At 34.6% G+C, this 24,452-nt stretch overlaps 2 protein-coding genes and 1 pseudogene across 3 annotated transcripts in view; 2 read left to right on the top strand and 1 right to left on the bottom strand.

The window, feature by feature from the left end:
- Positions 1-24,452, top strand: part of LOC111173101 (uncharacterized) — a 161,045-nt gene that overhangs the window by 54,037 nt on the left and 82,556 nt on the right. The gene's annotated exons all lie outside the window — the stretch shown is intronic.
- The window catches only part of LRRC9 (leucine rich repeat containing 9), a 93,081-nt gene continuing 74,698 nt past the window's right edge, over positions 6,070-24,452 (bottom strand). The window contains exons 27-31 of the mRNA XM_089906269.1: positions 19,116-19,333; positions 17,164-17,232; positions 12,245-12,385; positions 8,036-8,180; positions 6,070-6,374 (exon numbers count right to left, since the gene is read on the bottom strand). Coding sequence (XP_089762395.1) covers positions 6,202-6,374; positions 8,036-8,180; positions 12,245-12,385; positions 17,164-17,232; positions 19,116-19,333 — 746 coding nt within the window. The 3' untranslated portion in view covers positions 6,070-6,201. The remainder of the gene's footprint in view (positions 6,375-8,035; positions 8,181-12,244; positions 12,386-17,163; positions 17,233-19,115; positions 19,334-24,452) is intronic.
- LOC115803655 (U2 spliceosomal RNA) lies at positions 14,415-14,517 on the top strand (annotated as a pseudogene).

Below are 24,452 nucleotides of genomic sequence, written 5' to 3'. Positions count from 1 at the left end.
CTATAAGAAAGTAGGCTACTAGTGTTTGTAAATACCTGTTTTCAGCCAAATTGGTAGGATGAAATAAGAAATAATTGGAAACTTAAAAATGTTATTGATATATTTTTTACAGATTAGTCTTTTTTGGTTGTTCTTTGAGAAACATACTTGTAAAACATTTGGGGGCAGGGAGGGAAGGGAAGGTGTTATGTTGTAATTAAAGATGAAACAAACAGTCAAAGAGTAGAGCCAAACTACTAAAATTATTTAAAACATTTTAATGTTTTACAGTAAGCAATATGTAAAACATGCAGGTCTATGATTAAAATCTACAGCTTTTAAACCACATGGTCTTAATTTTTTTCTGTTTAAAGTACAGATATTGTTGTTTAAAAATAAATGTAATCATAATGGTTTACAAAACTATAAACTGTAAATGATTTACTTAATATCATCATTAACCTTTTTTCCTATTTGTAATGTTTAAAAATGGAACTCTGTTGGTATGAAATACTTTTAAGCATTTGGAATTTCATTAGAATTATAAAATTAAAAACTAGAAGAAAATGTAGAATACTATTTGTGAAAAATACTTCACATCCATTTTCATTTTATTGTTTGATCAAAATGAAATGAATTTTTAAAAGGTACCGAAATATGTTATCCCAATGGATTTTTATTCAGAGCATATGGAAATAGATACTCTTATTTTTAATGATACAATATAAGGAAAAATATTCTAATTTTAAAATTAGCATTTCAGAATCACCAATATTTTATATGGAAAATGATGTTGACGAATTTGCTTTCTGATTTACCTAAAAGAGCATATAGTTAAGGTAAGGCCTAATAGATTACACATGAATGCTAAATAATTTGATTTAAGGTAATTAACACTTTCAAAGCGCCTTCTAAGTTCGTTTGAATGTATTATTCTATTCTTAGGTCACAGAATTTCATGTTTTTGCTATAAAATCATTTATTTTACTTTAATTATAAGGAAAAATCATCACGAAAACTAAATTTGCGATAAAAAAATGCATAAATTGGGCCTGAGAAATGTCTTTTCTGTAGATTACAAAGCAATTTTATTCATAAATTGAAGAAAAATAGTAATAATATAATTCATATTTTTATAAGATATAGACTTGTAGAAATAAAATATTAGTGATAAAATAACTGTGTACTTTTTGCTGACCTAGTTCTGAAAGGCAACTGCAAACTAAAATTGCAATTTGGTACAGGTTTTTCTTTAAAAATACTTCAATAATGTGGATGTATGTAGAGGGTATTATGCTAAGTGAAGTAAGTCAGACAAAGACAAATACCATATAATCTCACTTACATGTGGAATCTAAAAAACAAAACAAACAAAACAAAAAGAAAACAGATTCATAGATACAAAGAATGGGTGTTTGCTAGAGGGGAGGCAGAGAGGCGTGGAGGGTGAAACAGGTGAAGCAGATTAAGAGGTACAAACCTCTAGTTATAAAATAAATAAGCCAAGGGATGTAATATACAGCATAAGGAATATGGTCAATAATATTGTTAATAACTTTGTATGGGGACAGATGGTTACAAGACTTAGAGTGGCGATCATGTCAAATCACTATGTAGTACATCTAAAACTAACAATATTGTACATCATCTATATTTCAATTTAAAAAAAGAAAGAAAAAAAATTCAGTAATAGAGGAAAGTACAGAGAGATGAACAAGAGAAGTAGTTAAGCACTTGGAGGTTGTCCAAAAGTTCTAAGTTTTATAGCAGAGGAATTTAAAAAAAACAGCCAGTTTCTATACCAAAACAAACTGATAATAGATTCATTGAATAACCAACAGAACTTAAGACGTAAGTGCTTTCTTCTACTCTTATAGAAATATAAATAATTTACTTCTTTTTATGTAACATTTAATTGAAGCTAAGCACCTATAGCATGACTAACAGTAAGATCTAATGTTTTAAAACATTAAACACTTCTCATAATATAGGATAGCTTATGAATAAATAATGAAATGACACGTTACTTAAATATAAGGACTATTTTAAAACTAGTCATGAGTGCCTGCAAACACACACACACAGATCCACACTAAATATTCTGTGCAAAAATATGTTCACAACCATAGTTAATTTTGTGTCAGTAGTAGAGAAATCAAGTAAATAATAAAGTTTTAATAAACAGTTATAGTCAATCTTCATAAATAGAAATCAGAAGATCACTTTGACATCATCTATATGCAGTTCAGCAAGGTAGGCTCCTTGTCTATAAAGTGCCCTAAATTTTAGCTTTCCAGGTTGTTTGTAGAATTGTCCTTTAATTTAAAACAAGTCATACAATTATGCATATGACTGCATGCAAAATAAATTTATCATGACATTTGCTGGGGGGCAAAGAACTAATTTTATTGCAGAAATTATACATTTTCCGTAAGTTAAATACACTGAAAGAGAATGAATAGTTTACAATTTTTACACACTTTAGGGCTCGACAACAGCTGATTAAACAGCACATTAGGAATAATTAACTGTCAGTTCATTTGTAGTAATCAAAAAAGCAATGAATTTAGAGTTGAAAAAATCTAGGATTTGGTGTGATATCTTTTCCTTTTAAGGCCAGTTTTTTTGTTTGTTTGTTTGTTTGTTTGTTTTTCGTGGTACGCGGGCCTCTCACTGTTGTGGTCTCACCCACTGCGGAGCACAGGCTCCGGACGCGCAGGCTCAGCGGCCATGGCTCACAGACCCAGCCGCTCTGCGGCATGTGGGATCTTCCCGGACCGGGGCACAAACCCGCGTCCCCTGCATCAGCAGGCGAACTCTCAACCACTGCGCCACCAGGGAAGCCCAAGGCCAGGTTTTTAAATCTATAAATGGAGACAGTACATGTCACATCTATTTCATAAGTTTGTTATTAGGATAAACCATGTAAAATATGGACTAGTGGTTTATAGTAATAAGCACTACCTGCTTGTTTTGTTACAATCGGTTGTGAAATGTATTATGAATAATTTAAAATTTCACAGTTGGTGAATGATCTACTTAAAAAAATTTTTAGAGCAGATCTAAAGCAGACCCGTAAAAACATCTCTCATATTCAATTACATTTTCATTTGTTTTGTTGAATAGGAAGGGGATGAAGTTATAGCAACTGCTTTAAGAACTGCAGATAACCAACAGCTTAACCTGTCCAGGAGAGTATGTATCATCATCTGCTTTCACGGCAGAAAAACTTCAGAACTACTGTGCCAAATTATCTTAGTAATCATCCCACTCATTGCTTTTATATGGAAGTATTGACTGTATATATTTAAAATGTTCTTAAGGTTGGGTCAATGTCTGTTTCTGTACAGCACCTAGCAATGCCTGTATACATTTATTATTTATTTATTTATTTTTATTATTATTATTTTTTTTTGTGGTACGCGGGCCTCCCACTGTTGTGGCCTCTCCCGTTGCGGAGCACAGGCTCCGGACGCGCAGGCTCAGCGGCCATGGCTCACGGGCCCAGCCGCTCCGCGGCATGTGGGATCTTCCCGGACCGGGGCACGAACCCGTGTCCCCTGCATCGGCAGGCGGACTCTCAACCACTGCGCCACCAGGGAAGCCATATACGTTTATTCTTCTTCTTAGTGTTTGTTACTATTAAATTATCACAAATTTACTTTCTAGAACAAATTCGAATTAAATTAAAATTTTATAATAAAATATCTCAAAATTGAACGTGTTCAAAAAAATCAAGTGATATCAAATATATTAGAAATGCATAGAAGAAAATGGAATAGAAGAAAATACATAGAAGAAATGGCTACACGAAAAAATGTCAAATGTTAAGTGGATGCTGGATAATAAGTTATGTTTTTCCTTCTTTATACTTTTCTGCTCTTGTAAATTTTTCTCCAGTGAAAACCTATTACTTTATTTTTCCCATCCAGTTTATTATTTACAAAGACACTTTTTACTATAAAAGTAGCATATATTGAGCATTTCATTTATACATAATCATAAGAGAAAGAAAAAGCAAATGATGTCAAGTTAGTAACAAATAGTGAAGAGCAGGTGCTTATCACAACACTGTAATGAAAACAGTTGTCAGAACTAAAGGGCAACAAAGACATCTTCTGGACATCTTAAGAACTGCATGATTCCTTTTTAAACAAAGGATCTATTTCTACCTTAGAGTAATAGTTGTTTAAAAACCACACATTAAGAAGGGTAAAATCAATCTGTATTAGGTTCAAAATTTTAAATATTACATCATTAAATTACAAACATACAGTATTTAAAGAAGACACAAAATTGTTGCATACATATTGGCATTAGTTTCCAAAATATCCTTAAAACTATTTCCAGATAGATTATAAAATACAAATATTTTAGTAAAAATAATTTATTTTCATGTAAGGAACACATAAAATAATATGAAAATTACATGTAGCATTGAACCACTACTTGAAAAATTTAAACAATACTTCATGAATCTTGGAGCCCATTATTATAAAAATATGATTGGCAATTTAATCATTAATTTAAAGAACTGTGTTTAATAAATAAATTCAAAACCACACTTGATTTGTGATTTGTCCTAGTACTATACAATGTAATTGTCAATATTTTAGAAAACTTATTTCCAGTAAAATATAATTAAGTCCAAATTTTAAATGTGTCCACTTATTTTGAACATGTGTTTATTTAGCCTAAAACTTGTTTGTAAAATTATATCACTATGGGCACATTCAATGAATTGTGTATATGAAATACTATTCTTTTATTCTTAGAGCATGAATGGCTGGTTGCACTCATAGCTACCTTCAGGAAGTACTGTTGATGCCTATGATTTCCATCTCTAAACAATTCTTAGGGCGGACTCAGTTTGAGGCTATTTTTTTCGAAATATAGTCCTAAAAAACTAATCTGTAGTTCAACTAGCACAACTCAACTTGCTTTAGTAATAGTTGTGTTTGGTAAGAAATGTGTGCTTTAGCTTTAGGTAAGCCTAAATGAACAGATATTCTACAAATGAAAGTATGCTTATTTCCTAAAATTACCTTTTCTTAGTATCTTTATATGAGAAGCCAAAATGAGATTTTACAACTAAATGCTTCCAATACCCCAGGACTAAACATTTGATTCTCTGAACTTTGTTTTATGTCACTTGTATCTTTTCAATTGTTGTATGATATATTTCATGATTTTTCTAACATAGAAAATCAAATGAATAATTAAGATAACCATAAAGAAAGTTTAAGAAAGATGATATTAAATAAAATTCACCAAGGGTGATAGAGATTATTTTCATATGGAACTGAAGTGCTTCAGTAACATAAGTAATGTGATTGTCTTATATTTTTTTTTATCACCGACACTGTCTGCTAGTTTTTGCACAACTACTAAACAGAAATAGGTTTCTTGGTATATATTCATTTCTCTTTAGGCAGTTACATTCGATTTGATCTTGGAAAGTGTCTGCCAGGAATTCTGTCAGAAACAAAATATTTATGAGTCAAGTAATGGTGACAATTTCTTAATGGATCAGCTCACTTAAGGTAATTCTGCAGTAAATAATTTTTGTATTTTATATGTGTACAATTTCAAAAAGACAACACAAGAAAGAATAATATCCTATTTTTGGCTATCTATAAATCAGGTTATCATGAGGATAAACCATTGATACCAAAATATGGTATCAGTATATTACACTCACTAAATATATTCTCAGTGGGACACGACTGATTATAGCAGGGAAGTTAGTACAGCAAGAACCAGGCTTAAGCTAGATCTGCTGCTAGGTCACTCTAATAAACGCTCCAGAGATTGGCTACAAAGAAGCTAGAGGACAGGTATTAACTGGAAATCTGGGTGGACAGGTGTTGAGCAGCAGAGTGAATTCTTAATGAGAAGTAGCATGTTCTTAGGCCTTCAGCTGGCCTCTAGGGCTAGGATCCAAATTGGAGGAAGGGCAACTGGGAATTATAAGCTTGAAAAATTTACATAATTCTCAGCCTTTGTGATTTCAGAGTTGAATTTATCTGTTGTTCAAAATATAAGTGAACTGCTTTGCATATTCAGTGATTAGAAGTGACTTGGGAGAGAATACAATTAAAAGTAGTTCCCATAATAGTAGTTCCCAATTAATAGTTTCCTATTTCTATAGATGACAAGCAAATTGGGGAAGTTTTTTTTTTTTTTTAATGATGACAAGTGATATTAAAACACAGAATGGCTTTACCTTCCCTCATCTTGGTTGCTCTGGTATATTTCTGCACTTGGAGATGCCATATTCTGATGTGATAAAAGAGATGGAGAGAGATTTATCCCTCTGAGTTGCTGAAAAGCTATTTCTGCATGGATGCTCTGAGGATTACTTGTTAGAATCCCTGCATTCTTGTCTTTTTTGTCTGAAATTAGGAATTATGAAACAATGAAAAGCATTAATAAATTAATAAGGTTTGGTTGTCCTTCAGTTGACTGTGTGCGATACATATTTCATAACATGAATTAAAATTTTTAAATAAAAATAAAAATTGGACTATATTTCTAGCACTTAATGCTGCTTAAATTTTTCTGAGCTAGTGGATCAATTTGATACCTTCTTGGTAATTTTTAAAAATATAAATATCCAGAGCTGTGTGCTATAATAAATGTATCGATAAAATGACCATACTTTTCAAAACAAAAATTGGGGCAACACAGTCAGAAAATAGGAAAGAAATAGGACTTTTCCAGAAAATCCTAAAAAAGTAGTTGCATAATAAATCTTAAAGAAAGATATCTGAGAAGAAAGTTATGGAAATGAATCCAGGGTTGAACTAATGCCCCCCCCCAAAGATATTGAAGACATTCCTGAAGATGACAGTGATGACACTGTACTATTAAGGAGGCTAATAACAATTTGGTATGTCTAGTTTTACTGATAGTTCTATCTACTGGACAAAAGCATTAAATTTCTCACTATGATTAAAATCTTGAAACCATAAGTATGTAGAAGTATGAAAAATAAGTTAAACAAAAAATAACATCTTAGAGTAAATTATGTTGAATTTCTTTTAACTGAGTTTCCTTTAAAAAATTGCATATTCTTAGTAGGCTTTTAGATCATTTTATTATTATTGTGATGTTCAGTTTTATTGTCTAACAGTAGTCTGAGGCAAAGTGGGATGTTAAAAAGAATGGAAGAGGTGAGCCCTCAGGGAAAGAGTAGCTACCCCCAATTTCACCAAAATGGTAGCCAGTGAAGATCTGGAATTAGAGAAAAGGCATGATCTAAGTCTGAATGAAAATGTATATAATAGAATGAAACATTTCCATGCCTTGTCCTTTTAATATACTCCCTTCCTTTAGAGAGCTACCTCTTGAAACACTTCCCTACTAATAGCTTCAGGAATATATAAAATAATATTGTGGTTTCAAGGATGAAGTTTGATCTTCTCTCTGTAAGATACCCTTTGAACCCCAAGAGTCTGTTGTTACCAATATTTTTAAACCTCTGATTTCTACTTTTAGCAGGATGTACTACAGGTTTTAGTAGTCGTTTGCTATGAAATACACAAAATGTAATAAAAGCTTTGAAAAGAAATGTCAAGAAAAATTGTGCAAGTATCACAAAGTTCAAATTGCAAGCAAATGTGTAGTTACAACATATTAGTAGTTGAGTAGAACCAAAAAATACTATATAGGGCTTCCCTGGTGGCACAGTGGTTGAGAGTCCGCCTGCCGATGCTAGGGGACACGGGTTCGTGCCCTGGTCCGGGAAGATCCCACATGCCGTGGAGCGGCTGAGCCTGTGAGCCATGGCCGCTGAGCCTGCGCGTCCGGAGCCTGTGCTCCGCAACGGGAGAGGCCACAACAGTCAGAGGCCCGCGTACCGAAAAAAATAAAAATAAAAAAATACTGTAGATTCTTTGAAATCAGAATGGTCACATGAAACTTGAACATTCAATTTTAGGAAATGTAAATGTAAAATATGCAATTTTAAGTAGTATTAGAAATCAAAGTGAGATTTTTGTTTCAAATGAAGTGTTTTTGCTTTTTTACATTCACTCAGAAACTGTCAAAATACCTTCAACTTCAGGAGTTAAAGTGAAGTCAGATCCCAAGTAATGGCTAAATCCACCAGGCCGAATTACATTTGTTATCTTTATGGGAGGAGCTTTCACTTGGCCAAACGATCCACCATCCACAGGAGAGTTGGTAACAGGAATAAACTACATAACAAAAGAAAAGTTAAGAATGCCTTATCTCAAAAACTCAGATCAGTAGTCTTAGCCTTACCACAAGCCCCACTTGATAATCACCTTAAAATTTTTTAGGTCAGAAATTATATGCTTCCCTAAACTCAGAGTTTGTATGAGGCAAAAACTGTGAAACAGACAGATTTTTGGGCCCTTAACTCCCCTCAGAACCTTATGTTCTGTTTTTTTCAGACTGCATTGTACTCATTACAACAGTCTAGGGTGATGGCACCTCCCCATTCCAAAGAGTCTTAACAAGGTAAGTGTAGAATTAAGAAAATTAAGCCTTTACCCCTTTGTGATTTCTTTTTTTCCGAACAGGAATTTCTAGATGGTAAGAGTTGTATCTTCCACATCTTTGTGTTCCTCACATTACCTCACCAGGTGTCTTGCAGTTAATTAGTGTTTCAAGAACAAACAAGTAAATAAAATGGGGACTAAGAAAAGCATCTTGTAACAATCACTTTTAATGAGTGTGCTAACTCTCTAAACAGTGTTTACATTTTATGTTAGTTGAGAATTAAGAGGCTTTTAAAAGATTTTCAGGAATCAGCAAATGGAGGAGACAAGTATTTTAGGCTGGAGGCTCTTGGTTTCCCTAGAAATTTATGCCAGCTCTGTCTTTAGTAAGACTGACCTTGTTTATACTTTAAAAAATATGAATTCTGAATATGTTTTAATTTATTTAGAGATACAGGCTTTTGCCATTTGTGTAAAATTACCCATTTCCCTCACATTTCAGTAAATGTAACCAAAATGCAGCTTCGTAATGAGCACTAAGGTATCAGGCCTTTTACTAAAGCTGATCCCAAATTCCCTAATTCCTTCATGGGAGTTTCTTCCCATCATTAAACTAGAATATTGTCAAATTTTCTTCTGAAACCAGAGCACCAAAATGTTCTGGTTTAAAGGACAGCTTTAGATTTCATTTATTTCCTCTTTATTTGCTGTTAAAAAGAAAGAACAGCAGCAACTAAAACAAAGAAAAATACATTAGACTGAACTGATAAAACTTGAAAAGTATTCTGTTCTTGTGTCTTCTGAACAGCTAAATGAATAGCTCAATTTTTTTCTAGCCAGGAAAATAAAAATTATTATTGCATCTTAAAATAGATTTCTCTGAAATAAAGACTTCAAATACCCCCTTTATTTTACTAACCATATATAGATGAATTCTTTAAAACCCAATTTTTAAATAAAATATTTACACATAGAGTAAATGGAAAGGTAATTAAATTCTTATGTACGGCACCGATTTGAATGGCAAGAATAGGTATCTAGAATCACTGAAGACAACATGGTAGTATAGAATTGGAAAAATCTTAGTTCACTATATGAGAAATAGAAAAGAATAGCCAACAAGCAAAACCTTTAGTGAAATAATCATCCATCACTGACTACAATTTGAGTTTATGTATTTTTTTTGCTATATGAAACTAATTAAAAAATACGTATGGAAATTGGGATCTTTAAAGTTGCTCTAAGTGATTTCTTTATATGGAATTTAGTGAGTATTTATGAAGTTATATGGAATTTTTAAAATGTAGCCAACATTACCTTAAAATAGAATTTATCAAATGTTACAATTTGTATAGGTCTCTCACTGGAGGCCTCACATTTGTGGTATGATAGACAGAATAATGCCGCCCCCCCAAGATGTCCACATCCTAATCTCTAAAACCTGTGAATGCTTTATGTGGCAAAAAAGGACTTTACAGGCATAATTAAATTAAGGATTTTGAGATGGGGAGAATATCCTGGATTATCTAGGTGGGCCCAATACAATCACAAGGGTCCTTATAAGAGGGAGGCAGGGAGGGTCAGTGTCAGAGAAGATGTAATGATGGAAGCAGAGGTCAAAGTGATGCCATTGCTGGAAGAGGGCCATGAGCCAAGGAATGCAGAGAGCCTCTAGAAGTTTGAAAGGCAAAGAACAAATTCTCTCCTAGAAGGTATACCTGCCGATACTTGTGATTTTAGCTCTGTAAGACTGATTTTTTGGACTTACGACCTCCAGAATTGTAAGATAATAAATTTGTGTTGTTTCAAGACACCAAATTTGAGGTAATTTGTTACAACAGCAATAAGAGACTAAAGTTTCCTTTAGTTTTCCACTTCTGGAAGCAAGAAGTGACTTGCTCATGGAATATAAGAGAGAAAGGGAAAGGAGGCGTAAATCATTGAACTAAATTTTAATTATTCTCTTTTTAAAGACTAGAGACTGTGACAATAATTCGGTAGATGACATTAGATGGTGCTGTCTCTTAGTTATACAGATTAGTAGCTAAGATTTTTTTCACAAAGCATAGTTTTTAGAAAAACATTTGTAAATATAACCCATAAATGAACCAATTTCCTCTGCCTAATCTAGATAATCTTTTTTTTTTTTTTAGATAATCTTTATTAACATTGTACAGCTCTAAGTTTCACAGGTCTCTATAGCTATTTTGACCCATAATAGAATCCCCTTGGTTAATTTTAAAAAGTCAGGGAATAATAAGAATTAGATCTATAATTCTTTTTATAATTCTTAAAAAAAATTTTAAAACATAAAAGTACATGTGCCCACACATCTTTTGATGAAGGGTCAAGGTCTTTTGTTAAGAAAGAGTCCCTTGACTGGTATTTTATCTGATTGATAAATCCACCCTTAAGGGTTTTACCTACAATTTCCAGTTTTGGTTTCGTTAAAGTAGCAAGACTTCAACAACATGTGGAGAAAATTTGAATACAAGAAACTGTCTAGATTTAAAGAAAATTTCCCACATATTAGTCTGAATTTTTATAATTTTCTTCCTTATTTTGCAGGTTTTTTTCCTCCCAACCTAATTTGATATTATTTGTGTATGTGTAATTAATTATTTGTGATTTGTGTAATTGACCTTTTTCCAGACTTTACAGAGAATCCCATTTGGCTTTCATAGAAACATAGAAATAATAATTTAAAATTTGTACTTGTGTATCTGTTTATTTAAAATAAAAGTTATAAGTTTTTGAAAAAACACAGCCGACTCAATAAATATGTGAATCAATTGCTGAAGGCAGAAGTGAGCTTAGAGAGTAGCCTACTAGTATCAAACGCTCAATGTGCTCTGGAAACTTGTTAGTTTGTTTTACAAAGGGAGTGGAGAGTGTTGGGTAAGCCAGTGAGATAAATGAAAGCATCTACAGTAGTCTTATCTCTTTCCTCTTCAACTTAACTTTTAAAAGTAATCTTTGTTCACTGACTAACGCCCTTGCTCTCTTGCTTTCACTGACAGTAGAGGTTCATTTACACTCTCACTGCCCCACCTTAGTCCAGGTTTTCATAATCTCTCTTGGATTATTCTAAAAGCCTCTTAGCTGGTTTCTGTGCCTCCAGCTCCTTCTTCCTTAAACCTTGCAAAGGCACAGCTCTAATAGTATTACTTCTTTGTTCAAAAACCATAGCTTTTCTGTGTTAAATTTAGTCTTTTAAGATAGTTATGAAAAATCCTGGTGGTCAATGATAGAATTTCCAAATGATATGGTTTTATGGCTTCTCTCTCTAACCTCTTCCCTGTCATGCTCAGATACCCTACTAGGGTTCATAGGCAAAAGGCCCGATTATTCTGACAATATACAAGAAAAGAGGCACACACCTCCCTTGTTAGATGAACTACACAGTCCAGAGAGTTTGAGGTCATTATTCCTTCCTTCCCTTTCTATCTCCTAAGTGGAGAGAGTTTTATTGTCAGTCACTGTTTATAAGAGTGATATGTTACAGTTTCTTACCTTCTAGCATTATCTGACATATGGAGCAAGAGGCACAGTTTAAAATAATTTGGTTTATGTCAAAGTATGTTTTTTGAATAAGGAGCTTTCCTAGCTTCTATGTGTATATGCTCTATTCACCAGATCAAGCTGCTTTTGACAGTAATCACCAAATACATACTAAAATTATCTAGAAAAACATCATACATCAGGTTTAAACATTACATAAAAACTCATGACAGAATGTTCATCTACTAATAATTTATGTATTTTAAAAGAAAAAGTGTAAATAATAGAATTATTACCAAATTTTTCTTTGCTTGTGGTTCAGAGAAGTGAAATTCAGCTTTTGCCCTATCATCTGAATTCACAGGGATTCCATCTAACATCTGTAAGTTAGGCAGTCGAAATATAAGCACGTGGCGATGTAGCATTTTTCTACAAATCTGAATAAAGTTAAAAATAACAATTCATTCCTTAAAAAAACTTTTTATTTCAAAGATTAACCTTTATAGAGAAGCATAGACAGCAGAGATGACAGGTAACAGCTAATTTGTAGTATTAAATGATATAAATACGAATTCCCTTATTGAAAGATTCCTCAATTCCCTGTTATGCCAAATGAAGATGAGAAGTTTTGTTTTTTTTTTTAAACAAGGCTACCACTTGGAGATTTAGTCTCTTTTTAGAGTATATGATATTGTTCATTAACTACAGGCAATCCCAACTTATGAATAGGATTATATTATAAAAGTTCACTTATAAGTAATTAGTTTGAAACTTGTATGATAATTTCCCATAGACACTATGCAGTTTAATTCAATACACATCTATTGAACTATATGATCCATCACTTCATAGTATTAACCTACTGTAAAAATACTTGCATATGTACGTAAGAAAGTGTGTAGAAAGTGTTAACATAGTAGGCTTGAGGCTGTTATCTTTAGAAGGATCTGTTTGCAAGGAGCTCTTGACAAGTGTTTGGTACTTGGATTTTGGAAGCTCTCCCACCATTCCTTAACTGATAAGGGTAGTTCACTATGCCTAGACTGCTTATACAAACAATAGGATTCATGTTCAACCTGCTCTCCTTCTGGGAGTCTGGAATTTTGGTATGTGATTGGCACAGGGTACCTACATGACCAGCTTCCAAAAACACCCTTGAATGCTATTAAGTCTAGTGGGATTTCCTGGGCAGAAATATAACACATTTGTTGCTACATTTTTGTTGGTGTGTGAAAAGTGCACACTGTGATCCCCTCATGTGAGGGAAAGAGCATAAGGAAGCCTGCACATGGATTCCTCCAGACTGTGCCCATGTGTTTTTCCTTCATCACTTGGCTGTGTATCCTCATTACGTCACAGTAATAAATCTTAGCCATGAGTATAGCTATATGCTAAGTCCCTTGACTTTTAGCAAATCTTCTAGCAAATCTCTGAATATAGGGATGATCTGGGGTAATGACAACACAGAAGAAGTATGCAGCACTGTTTGTGATAACAAAAGAAAGAAAGAAAGATTATCATCAGAGGGGAATAAACTATTTTTTAAAAATGTAGTAGATACATATACATTAATGGAGAGAGATCTCTAAGCCATAAATTGAGTTAAAAAAATGAGCACATTCAAGGCCACAAAGCCAGTTTCATAAAACCAAAGAATGTATACACTGTCTCTTCTGATTAAAATGTAATAACACTAGAAATAAATAATAACGAGATAGCTAAAAATACCTAATAGGTTTGAAATTAACACACATAATCCTCAATAATTCACAGATTAAAGAAGAAATCTTTTGTAAAGTAGATTCTAAGTTTTTTTTTTTTGATGTGGACCATTTTTTTAAAAGTCTATTGAATTTGTTATAATACTGCTTCTGTTTCATGTTTTGGTTTTGTGGCTGCAAGGCATGTGGGATCCTAGCTCCCTGACCAGGGATCAAATCCACACCCGCTGCATTGGAGGGCAAAATCTTAACCACTGGACCACCAGGGAAGTCCCTGTAAAGTAGATTCTAAGAAATAGCAGGAAAAACACAACATATCAAAACTTTTAGGCTATTGCTAAAGCAGTATTTTGTAACCTAAAATTTATTCATTTAGAAGAAATATTAAAAATTAATGAGCTAGGCATTCTACTCCAGAATATTTTTAAAAAGTAAATTCCAAGAAACTAAAGGTAAAGGGTAGAAATTAATGAACAAAAAAGAAAAATTACACTTGATAAAACCAAAATATGGTTATTTGAAGAGATTAATATGATAGACAAACCTTTAGTAAGGCTCATCAAGAATAAAAGAGAAAAAGCAAAAAACACCAACAAATTTAGATATAAAAAAGGTGACAAAACACATAGTAGAGATTTTTAAAATTCATGAAAGTATTATGATGGAAGTACATTTAAAATTTAGATAAAAGGACAATTTTATTGAAAAATATAAGTTCTCAATATTGACTTTTGAATAAATAGAAATTGCTTCTTGCCTTTTTGTTAAGAACAAGTGTAGTATCTGTTCTTATCAGTTTAATAGAAAATGGCTAGATAATATATATCAATTAAAGGGTTTGAATAAGTAGTTTAAAATCTAACTTCAAAAAATATTAAGTTCACATGGTTTTAGAGACAGGATCTAATTATCCTTCAAGGGACACATGAGTCTTCTTTTATATAAATTAATTCATAGACTAGAAAAAGAGGGAGAACTCCCCAATTAATTTTATGAGGCAAGAACAGCCTTGATGAACTTGAAAAGAATAGTATAATAAAGTAAAATTACAGAATAATTTTACTTATTTCCATAGAGATATGCTACATGAAATTTTAGCAAATTGAATCCAATAAAGTATAAAAGATGACCAAGTAGTATTCCTCCCAGGAATTTAAGGATGGTTTAGCTCCAGAATCTATTAATATAATTTGCATATTAACAGATTAAAGATAAATACTATATTTCCAATTAGTTAAAATCCAGTGTCCATTCCTGATAAAAACAAGTAGTAAACTGGAATTAGAAAGGAACTGCCTTAAAATGTTGAAGGTTATCTACCCATAACCTACAGCAAACATATTTAATAGTGACAATTTAGAAGCATTCTTTTGAGGTCAGTAACTATCAGTGTGTCTATTCAGCACTGTACTAGAAGTCCTAGTCAGCACACTGACAGAAGTAAAGGAAATAAAACCATAAGGATTGGAAAGAAAGAGTCATTATTTGTAGATACTATGATTGTCTACAGAGAAAATCCAACAAAATTTACAATCCATTAGAATTTAAAAGAGAGTTCAGCAAGCTTCCTGGATAAAGAGTAATATGCAAAAATCAGAATTTCTATACTTTAGCAACAAACAACTAGAAAAATATAAAAAGATATTGTTTAAAACAGCTATGAAAACAACAGAATAGGGCTTCCCTGGTGGCACAGTGGTTGAGAGTCTGCCTGCCGATGCAGGGGACACGGGTTCGTGCCCCGGTCCAGGAAGATCCCACATGCTGCGGAGCGTCTAGGCCCGTGAGCCATGGCCGCTGAGCCTGCACGTCCAGAGCCTGTACTCCGCAATGGGAGAGGCCACAACAGTGAGAGGCCCGCGTACCACAAAAACAAAACAAAACAAAAAACAACAGAATAAATCTAACCAAAGATGATTAAAACCTTTAGGAGAAAATCACAGACCTTTATTGAAGGACATAAAATAAACACAGGGATATTTGTGTTTGTGAAAGAGAAGGCTGAATGCTATAAATATTACGGGAGACTGCTTATTGTATTTCTTTCTTGGTGGAAATAGCTCTATGATGTGGCACTACTGGCTCTCTCAGTCCCTTCACTCCTTCACTCGGGGAAGGAGAGCGACTTAACTGATAAATCTGGGAAGATTTTTTTTTTAATAAATTTATTTATTTATTTTTGTTTTTTTTTTTGTTTTGTTTTTCTGGTACGCGGGCCTCCCTGTTGTGGCCTCTCCCATTGCGGAGCAATAGGCTCCGGACGCGCAGGCTCAGCGGCCATGGCTCACGGGCACAGCCGCTCCGCGGCATGTGGGATCTTCCCGGACCGGGGCACGAACCCGTGTCCCCTGCATCGGCAGGCGGACTCTCAACCACTGCGCCACCAGGGAAGCCCTATTTATTTTATTTATTTTTGGCTGCATTGGGTCTTTGCTGTTGCACACGGGCTTTCTCTAGTTGTGGCGAGCGGGGGCTACCCTTCGTTGCAGTGTGCAGGCTTCTCATTGCAGTGGCTTCTCTTGTTGTGGAGCACAGGCTCTAGATGCGTGGGCTTCAGTAGTTGTGGCACATGGGCTTAGTTGCTCTGCGGCATGTGGGATCTTCCTAGACCAGGGCTAGAACCCGTTTCCCCTGCATTGGCAGGTAGATTCTTAACCACTGCGCCACCAGGGAAGTCCCAATCTGGGAAGATTAAACTGGGTATGTTTAGCTCCTGTCTTTCCTCTTGAGAAGGAGCTTATTGCTGGGAGAATGCCTTCTGCTCCTCCAGGAGAAGCTCTCCTCCCATGTGGAAAGGCCTCAGTGAAGTATTTCCTGCTACTGGGTCATCATGACTTACTTTTGGCATCTGTTAGCAGGCCCATTTGGCTTTCTCACTAAGCTAAGCAAAATATTCTCATCTCTCTATCTGCCACTGTTATATTTCTTAATTCGTTCAAATGTTAGGTGAGTAAGGATGCTACTTATTTGATCCCTTCAAAGACTCCAACGGGAAAGGTGGCAAATTTTTCCCAAAATTAATGTATAAATTCAGTGCAATTCCAATTAAAATATCAACAAGATTCTCATATAACTTGAGAAGCTGTTTACTGAAACTCATAGGAAGTGTAAAGGGCCAGGGATAGCCAAGACAGTGAAGAAAAAAAGAGAAGGTGGAAGACAAGGAAAATTAGAGGTGCTTACTCTACTGGGCATCAAGACTTAATGTAAAACTTTAGTGATTAACACAGTGTAATGTTATAGGGATTGACAAATAGGCCAATGAATACAAAGTAGAACCAAGAAGTAGACCCTCTTGTATATGACAATGACAGTTTATATTGTAATCAGTTGGAAGAAGACGCTAGTCAATAAATTGTGCTTGGATAACTGTTTATGCATATGGAAACAGATAAAATTAAATCTTTTCCACATTATATAAAAATAAGTTATATACAACTATAAATTATATTTAAAATAAATTAACTAATAAATTAGAAAAATAACACACTCACTGGATTGCCATAAACTGTAAGCTCTCTGAGGGAAGAGATACCATCAAGTTTTTCCAGTTCTGCCATATCCTATTAAAAAATTAAGCAGTAAGTTATTATTTGGTTAGACCCAACATCTTTAAATATATGCTGATTTGAAGTAATTATATGTAAGTGTTGGATTGCAACGAGTTCATGATTGAATCTTCTGAAGTGAGCTTGATTGACAATATTCTGTATTGTTGATTAAAGACAGATCTGTGTACTATTGATTCCAAATACATGACTGGGTAAAGATGACAAGCTAACATGGGAAACAGGCCATACAGCAGCGCTTACTAGGAAAGACCATATTTTTTTCAGAAGACTTATGATCTATTCTAAAACTCAGATTATATTTGGTTAATTCCCAAGAGGATTGACCTAGATGTGTAGAAAAGGAGGTGAATCTAGTCTAAACAATTTCAAAGGTGCATATCAAACACAACCTTAACCATGAAGGAGCATGTCATATTGAATGGACTTAATACTGATATATTTGATGGTAATGTATATAGTTGAAAAACTATTTCTCTAGTTGAATGACTTGCCTTTGCTACTGGATGGGATTATTTATTATTATCTATTTAACATTGGTGAAAGTTTGCAAATACATTTTAGTTTCTGCAAAGTTATTTCTAAAATGCTATTGCTGACAAAATTTAGGCAACAAGATCAGCTTCAGGTTGTTGCTAGTTCATGGTAATAAAACAAAGTTATTGATATGCTCCTCTTCTCATTTGGGATGACTAGTGGGTTTAGCCAATTCATCTAGTAACTATAAAAAATTTTAGACCTATTTTAGATCACTTGGAAGTGGAATTTGAGAAGCCACAGGAATGCCCCAGACCCTGTGTATCCTTGAAATTATTAGTAAGGCTTGATACTGGGTAAGGTCTCAGATTCACGTAAGTCTGATTTGACATATTCTTTGTGTTAGCTCAGTTGCTATCACTGGAAAGAGTTCCTATAGGATAGCAATTATCCTAATTTAGATTTCTTCTAGATAAAGCTTTGGAAGAACCGTTGCCAGTTTTGGCAGGCTTTTTCTCAGATGAATGTTGTTTGACCCTTGATGTGTGAGTTGTATGTAATTTTCTCTGTATATGTATTTCCTAGTTGCTGTGTAGAAAGGGGCACTGATCATGATTTCCTTGTAGCCTTGAACAGGCTTTTATATCACTCCAGAAAAGGCTTCCTGAACTCCAGCAAGAAGAGCCACTAACAAATATTGATCGTGTATCTACTATGTACCAGACGCTTTGCTATATACTAATACAAATGTGGGCAAGAAAGACATGGTCCCTGCCCTTGCAGGGCAGTATACAGTTGTTTGTCTTCAAGATTGTCTTAGAGGTATGGGCAGAAATATCAAAATTGGTAAAAGGAGGGCTAACCAATCATCAGCAAAACACTGAGAGAAATGTTAGGAGAAATACCTTCAACCCTCTTATCTGCATACTATCTCAGAAGAGAGTTTGGGCAGGCTCAGTTGGGGTAGTGGCCTAATGGAAACAGGCTGAATTATGAGCAGGTGAAACAAATGCAGGATGCTAGCTTAGGAAGCCTTGAGTGGGGAAAGATGGATTATTAAAGCCAAGTCGAAGTCCATTATCAGGAGTTGATTCAAATGTCAGGTAGACCAAGTACATATGTTAAGTTTAAAGGGGCAGAGGGAGTCTAGGATTGAGATGCACAAATAGCTCAGACCAAGAGAAGTCAGGAACAAAAAATATCTCTTAGAGGATCTGCAGGTAGATGCATGTGGGTTGGTTGAGTTTATAAGTCTAGCAGCAGGGTGAGCATTTCTGCATCCCAGAGTATTTACATGTCATATAAATGATAAATAACACACTGGCAAAATTTTCATTGGTGTGCTTGGAAGCTTTATATTCAAAGGAGTTAAGTCTTTTAAATCTCATAAATAATGTTACCTGGATTTTATTATATCCTAGGAAGAGTTTCTCTAGTTTTACCAAAGGTTGTAATTTGCTCAGCTCTCGTAGTCTGTTTTCCTCTAGGTGAAGCGCCAACAGAGAGCTTGGTTTGGCAAAGGCACTATCATTAAAGGCTCTGATGCGGTTATGGTCCACTACCAATTCCTGAAGGAATTCTAAGTTGTCAAGCCCTTCAACTTGACTGATTTCATTCCCTGAAAAAGATAACTCATGATATGTCAAGTGAGCCCAAACTGAATAAAAGTTATCTATCTTCATTTAAATATTTTTTTATCAAATGATTCTTTAAGAAGTGAAGTATTAAAAAGAACATATTTCCAAGGAGAAACAGAAATGTAATTTACAGGAAGGTAGCATCATCATCATCAAATAATATTTGGCAAAATTTTTCCTTTAAGATATGATGCACAAAATGTACTGAATTGACCCAATCTGTCTGTTCAACAGTTAAGTGCTAAAATAGTTGATACTGATAAAAGTGGATGTATAAAAGTGCTGCAGAAGATATGCTTCCTAGCTCATACAGCTCAATAACAAAAAAACAACCCAATCAAAAAATGGGCAGAGGACCTAAATAGACATTTCTCCAAAGAAGACATACAGATGGCTGAAGCATATGAAAAGATGCTCAACATTGCTAATTATTAGAGAAATGCAAATCAAAACTACAATGAGGTACCATCTCACACTGGTCAGAATGGCCATCATTAAAAAGTCTATAGATACTTAGGTTGCTTCCATGTCCTGGCTATTGTAAATAGTGCTGCAATGAACATTGTGGTACATGACTCTTTTTGAGTTATGGTTTTCTCAGGGTATATGCCCAGTAGTGGGATTGCTGGGTCGTATGGTAGTTCTATTTTTAGTTTTTCAAGGAACCTCCATACTGTTCTCCATAGTGGCTGTATCAATTTACATTCCCATCAGATGAATGGATAAAGAAGATGTGGCACCTATGTACAATGGAATATTACTCAGCCATAAAAAGAAACGAAACTGAGTTATTTGTAGTGTGGTGGATGGACCTAGAATCTGTCATACAGAGTGAAGTAAGTCAGAAAGAGAAAAACAAATACCGTATGCTCACACATATATATGGAATCTAAAAAAAAAAAAAAAATGGTTCTGAAGAACCTAGGGGCAGGACAGGAATAAAGACGCAGACGTAGAGAGTGGACTTAATGACTTGGGGAGGGGGAAGGGTAAGCTGGGATGAAGTGAGAGAGTGGCATGGACATATATACACTAACAAAAGTAAAATAGATAGCTAGTGGGAAGCAGCCGCATAGCACAGGGAGATCAGCTTGGTGCTTTGTGACCAACTAGAGGGGTGGGATAGGGAGGGTGGCAGGGAGACGCAAGAGGGAGGAGATATGGGGATATATGTATACGTATAGCTGATTCACTTTGTTATACAGCAGCAACTAACACAACAATGTAAAGCAATTATACTCCAATAAAGATGTTAAAAAAAAGTCTATAAATAATAGATGCTGGAGAGGTTGTGGAGAAAAGGGAACCCTCCTACACTGTTGGTGGGAATGTAACTTGGTGCAGCCACTATGCAAAACAATATGGAGGTGCCTGAAAAAAACAAAAATAGAGTTGCCATATGATCCAGCAATTCAAAAAGATGCATGCACCCCAATGTTCACTGCAGCACTATTTACAATATCCAAGACATGGAAGCAACCTAAATGTCCATCAACAGATAAATGGATAAAGAAGATATGGTACGTAGATACAATGGAATGTTACTCAGCCATAAAAAAGAATGAGATAATGCCATTTGCAGCTACACGTATGGACCTAGAGATTATCATACTAACCGAATTAAGTCAGAAAGAGAAAGACAAATACCATATGATATCACTTAAATGTGGAATCTAAAATATGACACAAATGAACCCATCCACAAAACAGAAACAGACTTACAGACAGAGAACAGACTTGTGGTTGCCAAGAGGGAGAGGTCGTGGGGGAAATATGTACTGGAGTTTGGGACTAGCAGATGCAAACTATTATATATAGAATGGATAAACAACAAGAGCCTACTGTGTAGCACAGGGAACTATATTCAATATCCTATAATAAGTCATAATGGAAAAGAATATGAAAAAGACTATATATATATATAACTGAATCACTTTGATGTACACCAGAAACTAACACAGCATTGTAAATCAACTATAATTTAATTTTAAAAACAAACAAAAACAACTTAAAAAGAAAGACCAAAATGCACCAGGAAGTAGTTAGAAAAGCAAAAAAAAAAAAGATACACTTCCTGAGTATACTGGGTTATTCTAATTATTATTCTAATAGGTATTCAAATAGGTATATTTAATTATTAAAATAAACTAATTTGTTGTAATGTTAGGTTGGAAGAATATACCTTAATTATGCTGTTATTTCTTTCTCAACATATTTTTGCACTGCAACTACATTAAAAAATTAAGAATTTATTACGTTAACTAAAACCTCAATCCTTTCATTATAACCTATGATTTCTCTCAGCTGTAGCAATCAATAGTTTTATAAGTATGAATGATAACTTATATAAGAAGAGAACCTTTGAGTTGACCAAATGCTTTTATGTGTGTTTTCTATTAGATTCTTAAAATAGCACAGGGAAAATTTTATCCTTTTTTTTTTTTTTTTTTGCTGTATTCGGGCCTCTCACTATTGTGTCCTCTCCCATTGCGGAGCACAGGCTCCGGACGCGCAGGCTCAGCGGCCATGGCTCACGGGCCCAGCCGCTCCGCGGCATGTAGGGATCTTCCCAGACCGGGGCACGAACCCGTGTCCCCTAGCATCGGCAGGCGGACTCTCAACCACTGCGCCACCAGGGAAGCCTATCCTTTTTTAATGATCAGAAAACTGAGGGTCAGAGAAACTGTCTTGCTCAATGACATAAAAGTGGCAACACCAGGCCTACCCTAGACCTTTTACAATGCTGCTTCTGTGCCATTCTATCTTTCATCCACTATTTATCCTCTTTGTTACTGGACTGAATTGTGTCCCCCCCCAATTAATATGTGGAAGTCTTAACCCCTAGCCCCTCAGAACATGGCTGTATTTCGGTCTTTAAAGAGGTAACTAACGTTAAATGAGGTCATTGGGTGATCACTAATCCAATATCACTGGTGTCCTTATGTGAAGAGGAGATTAGGACACAGAGGGAAGACCATGTGAAGATACAGAATACAATTATAAGCCAAGAAGAGACGCCCTCAGAAGTGACCAACCCTGCTGATATCTTGATCTTGGACTTCTGGCCTCCAGAACTGTGAGGAAATAAATTTTTGTTTAAGCCACCCAGGCTGTGGTACTTTGTTATGGCAGTCCTAGCAAACTAATATATTACTGAACATGTGATCCCACTTTCTTGGAATTCTTCTCTTTGTAATTTAACATATTTAATCGAACTTAAGATGCCAACAATTGTTAAGATATGTCAATATTTTATGTATACTAAGGAAAAAAAACATGGCTAGGTAAACTATGTTATGCCATCAATTAAGATACAACCTGATTTCAAGACATGTTAAAATATAAAAAGTGGGTGTCTCACAATTGATGAAATATGAGAAAGTTACCTTATTTTGTTTTATTCCTTAGAGAAACTGATAACATCATAACCTTCAATAAAATTGCTCACGGAATTAAATCACAGACTTTGAAACATTACCACTGCCTTACTTAAGAATGAAAAAAAGACTATTCAAGTCATACTGAGAAAAATGACTCAGTTGTGTTAATATATTACTTTCATGAAATCATGTATTTGGATGGTCACTTTTAATAAAGTTCAGTGGTATAAAAATCACGTGACATAGCTTTAAGTGCTGAATAATGTCTACAGTAGCATATTTTTGGCTATTTTTCATTTTATAATGCTCACTAAACATATTTAAGAAAGAAAACTCCAAAACAACAGTGCTAAATGTGATTTCAGGGATCTTATATTTAACTAGCAGAATTTGCCATTGTTAGAAAACTCCCACTTATTTATTTACTTCTAAATTTAAAAAGTTTTTTTTACTTATGAGATATTATTTATTTCCCTTCTTAACAGTTCATTTTTCTTTAATATCTTTATTGGAGTATAATTGCTTTACAATATTGTGTTAGTTGCTGCTGTACAACAAAGTGAATCAGATATATGTATACATATATCCCCATATCCCCTCCCTCTTGCACCTCCCTCCCACCCTCCTTATCCCACCCCTCTAGGTGGTCACAAAGCACCAAGCTGATCACCCTGTGCGATGCAGCTGCTTCCCACTAGCTAGCTATTTTACATTTGGTAGTGTATATATGTCAGTGCTACTCTCTCACTTCGTCCCAGCTTACCCTTCCCCCTCCCCACGTCCTCAAGTCCATTCTCTACATCTGCGTCATATACATCTTTATTCCTGTCCTGCCCCTAGGTTCATCAGACCATTTTTTCTTTTTTTTTTTTTTAGATTCCATATTTATGTGTTAGCATACGGTATTTGCTTTTCTTTTTCTGACTTACTACACTCTGTATGACAGAGTCTAGGTCCATCCACCTCACTACAAATAGCTCAATTTTGTTTCTTTTTATGGCTGAGTAATATTCCATTGTATATATGTGCCACGTCTTCTTTATCCATTCATCTGTTGATGGATACTTAGGTTACTTCCATGTTCTGGCTATTGTAAATGTGTTGCAATGAACATTCTGGTACATGACTCTTTCTGAATTATGGTTTTCTAGGGTATATGCCCATAGTGGGATTGCTGGGTCATATGGTAGTTCTATTTTTAGTTTTTTAAGGAACCTCCATACTGTTCTCCATAGTGGCTGTATCAATTTACATTCCCACCAACAGTGCAAGAGGGTTCCCTTTTCTCCACACCCTCTCCAGCATTTATTGTTTGTAGATTTTTTGATGATGTCCATTCTGACCATGTGAGGTGATACCTCATTGTAGTTTTGATTTGCATTTCTCTAATGATTAGTGATGGTGAGCATCCTTTCATGTATTTGTTGGCAATCTGTATATCTTCTTTGGAGAAACGTCTGTTTAGATCTTCTGCCCATTTTTGGATTGGGGTGTTTGTTCTTTTGATATTGAGCTGCATGAGCTGTTTATATATTTTGGAGATTAATCCTTTGTCCATTGATTCGTTTGCAAATATTTTCTCCTATTCTGAGGGTTGTCTTTTCGTCTTGTTTATGGTTCCTTTGCTGTGCAAAAGCTTTTAAGTTTCATTAGGTCCCATTTGTTTATTTTTGTTTTTATTTCAAAACAAAAAGGGTGGGTCAAAAAGGATCTTGCTGTG

The sequence above is a fragment of the Delphinapterus leucas genome, chromosome 2 (assembly GCF_059928025.1).
Source record: "Delphinapterus leucas isolate spDelLeu-1000000601 "Yukka" chromosome 2, BTC_Dleu_Yukka2, whole genome shotgun sequence".
Lineage (NCBI taxonomy): Eukaryota > Metazoa > Chordata > Mammalia > Artiodactyla > Monodontidae > Delphinapterus > Delphinapterus leucas.
The sequence above is the reverse complement of the archived record's forward strand: the minus strand, read 5'-3'. Positions and strand labels throughout refer to the sequence as shown.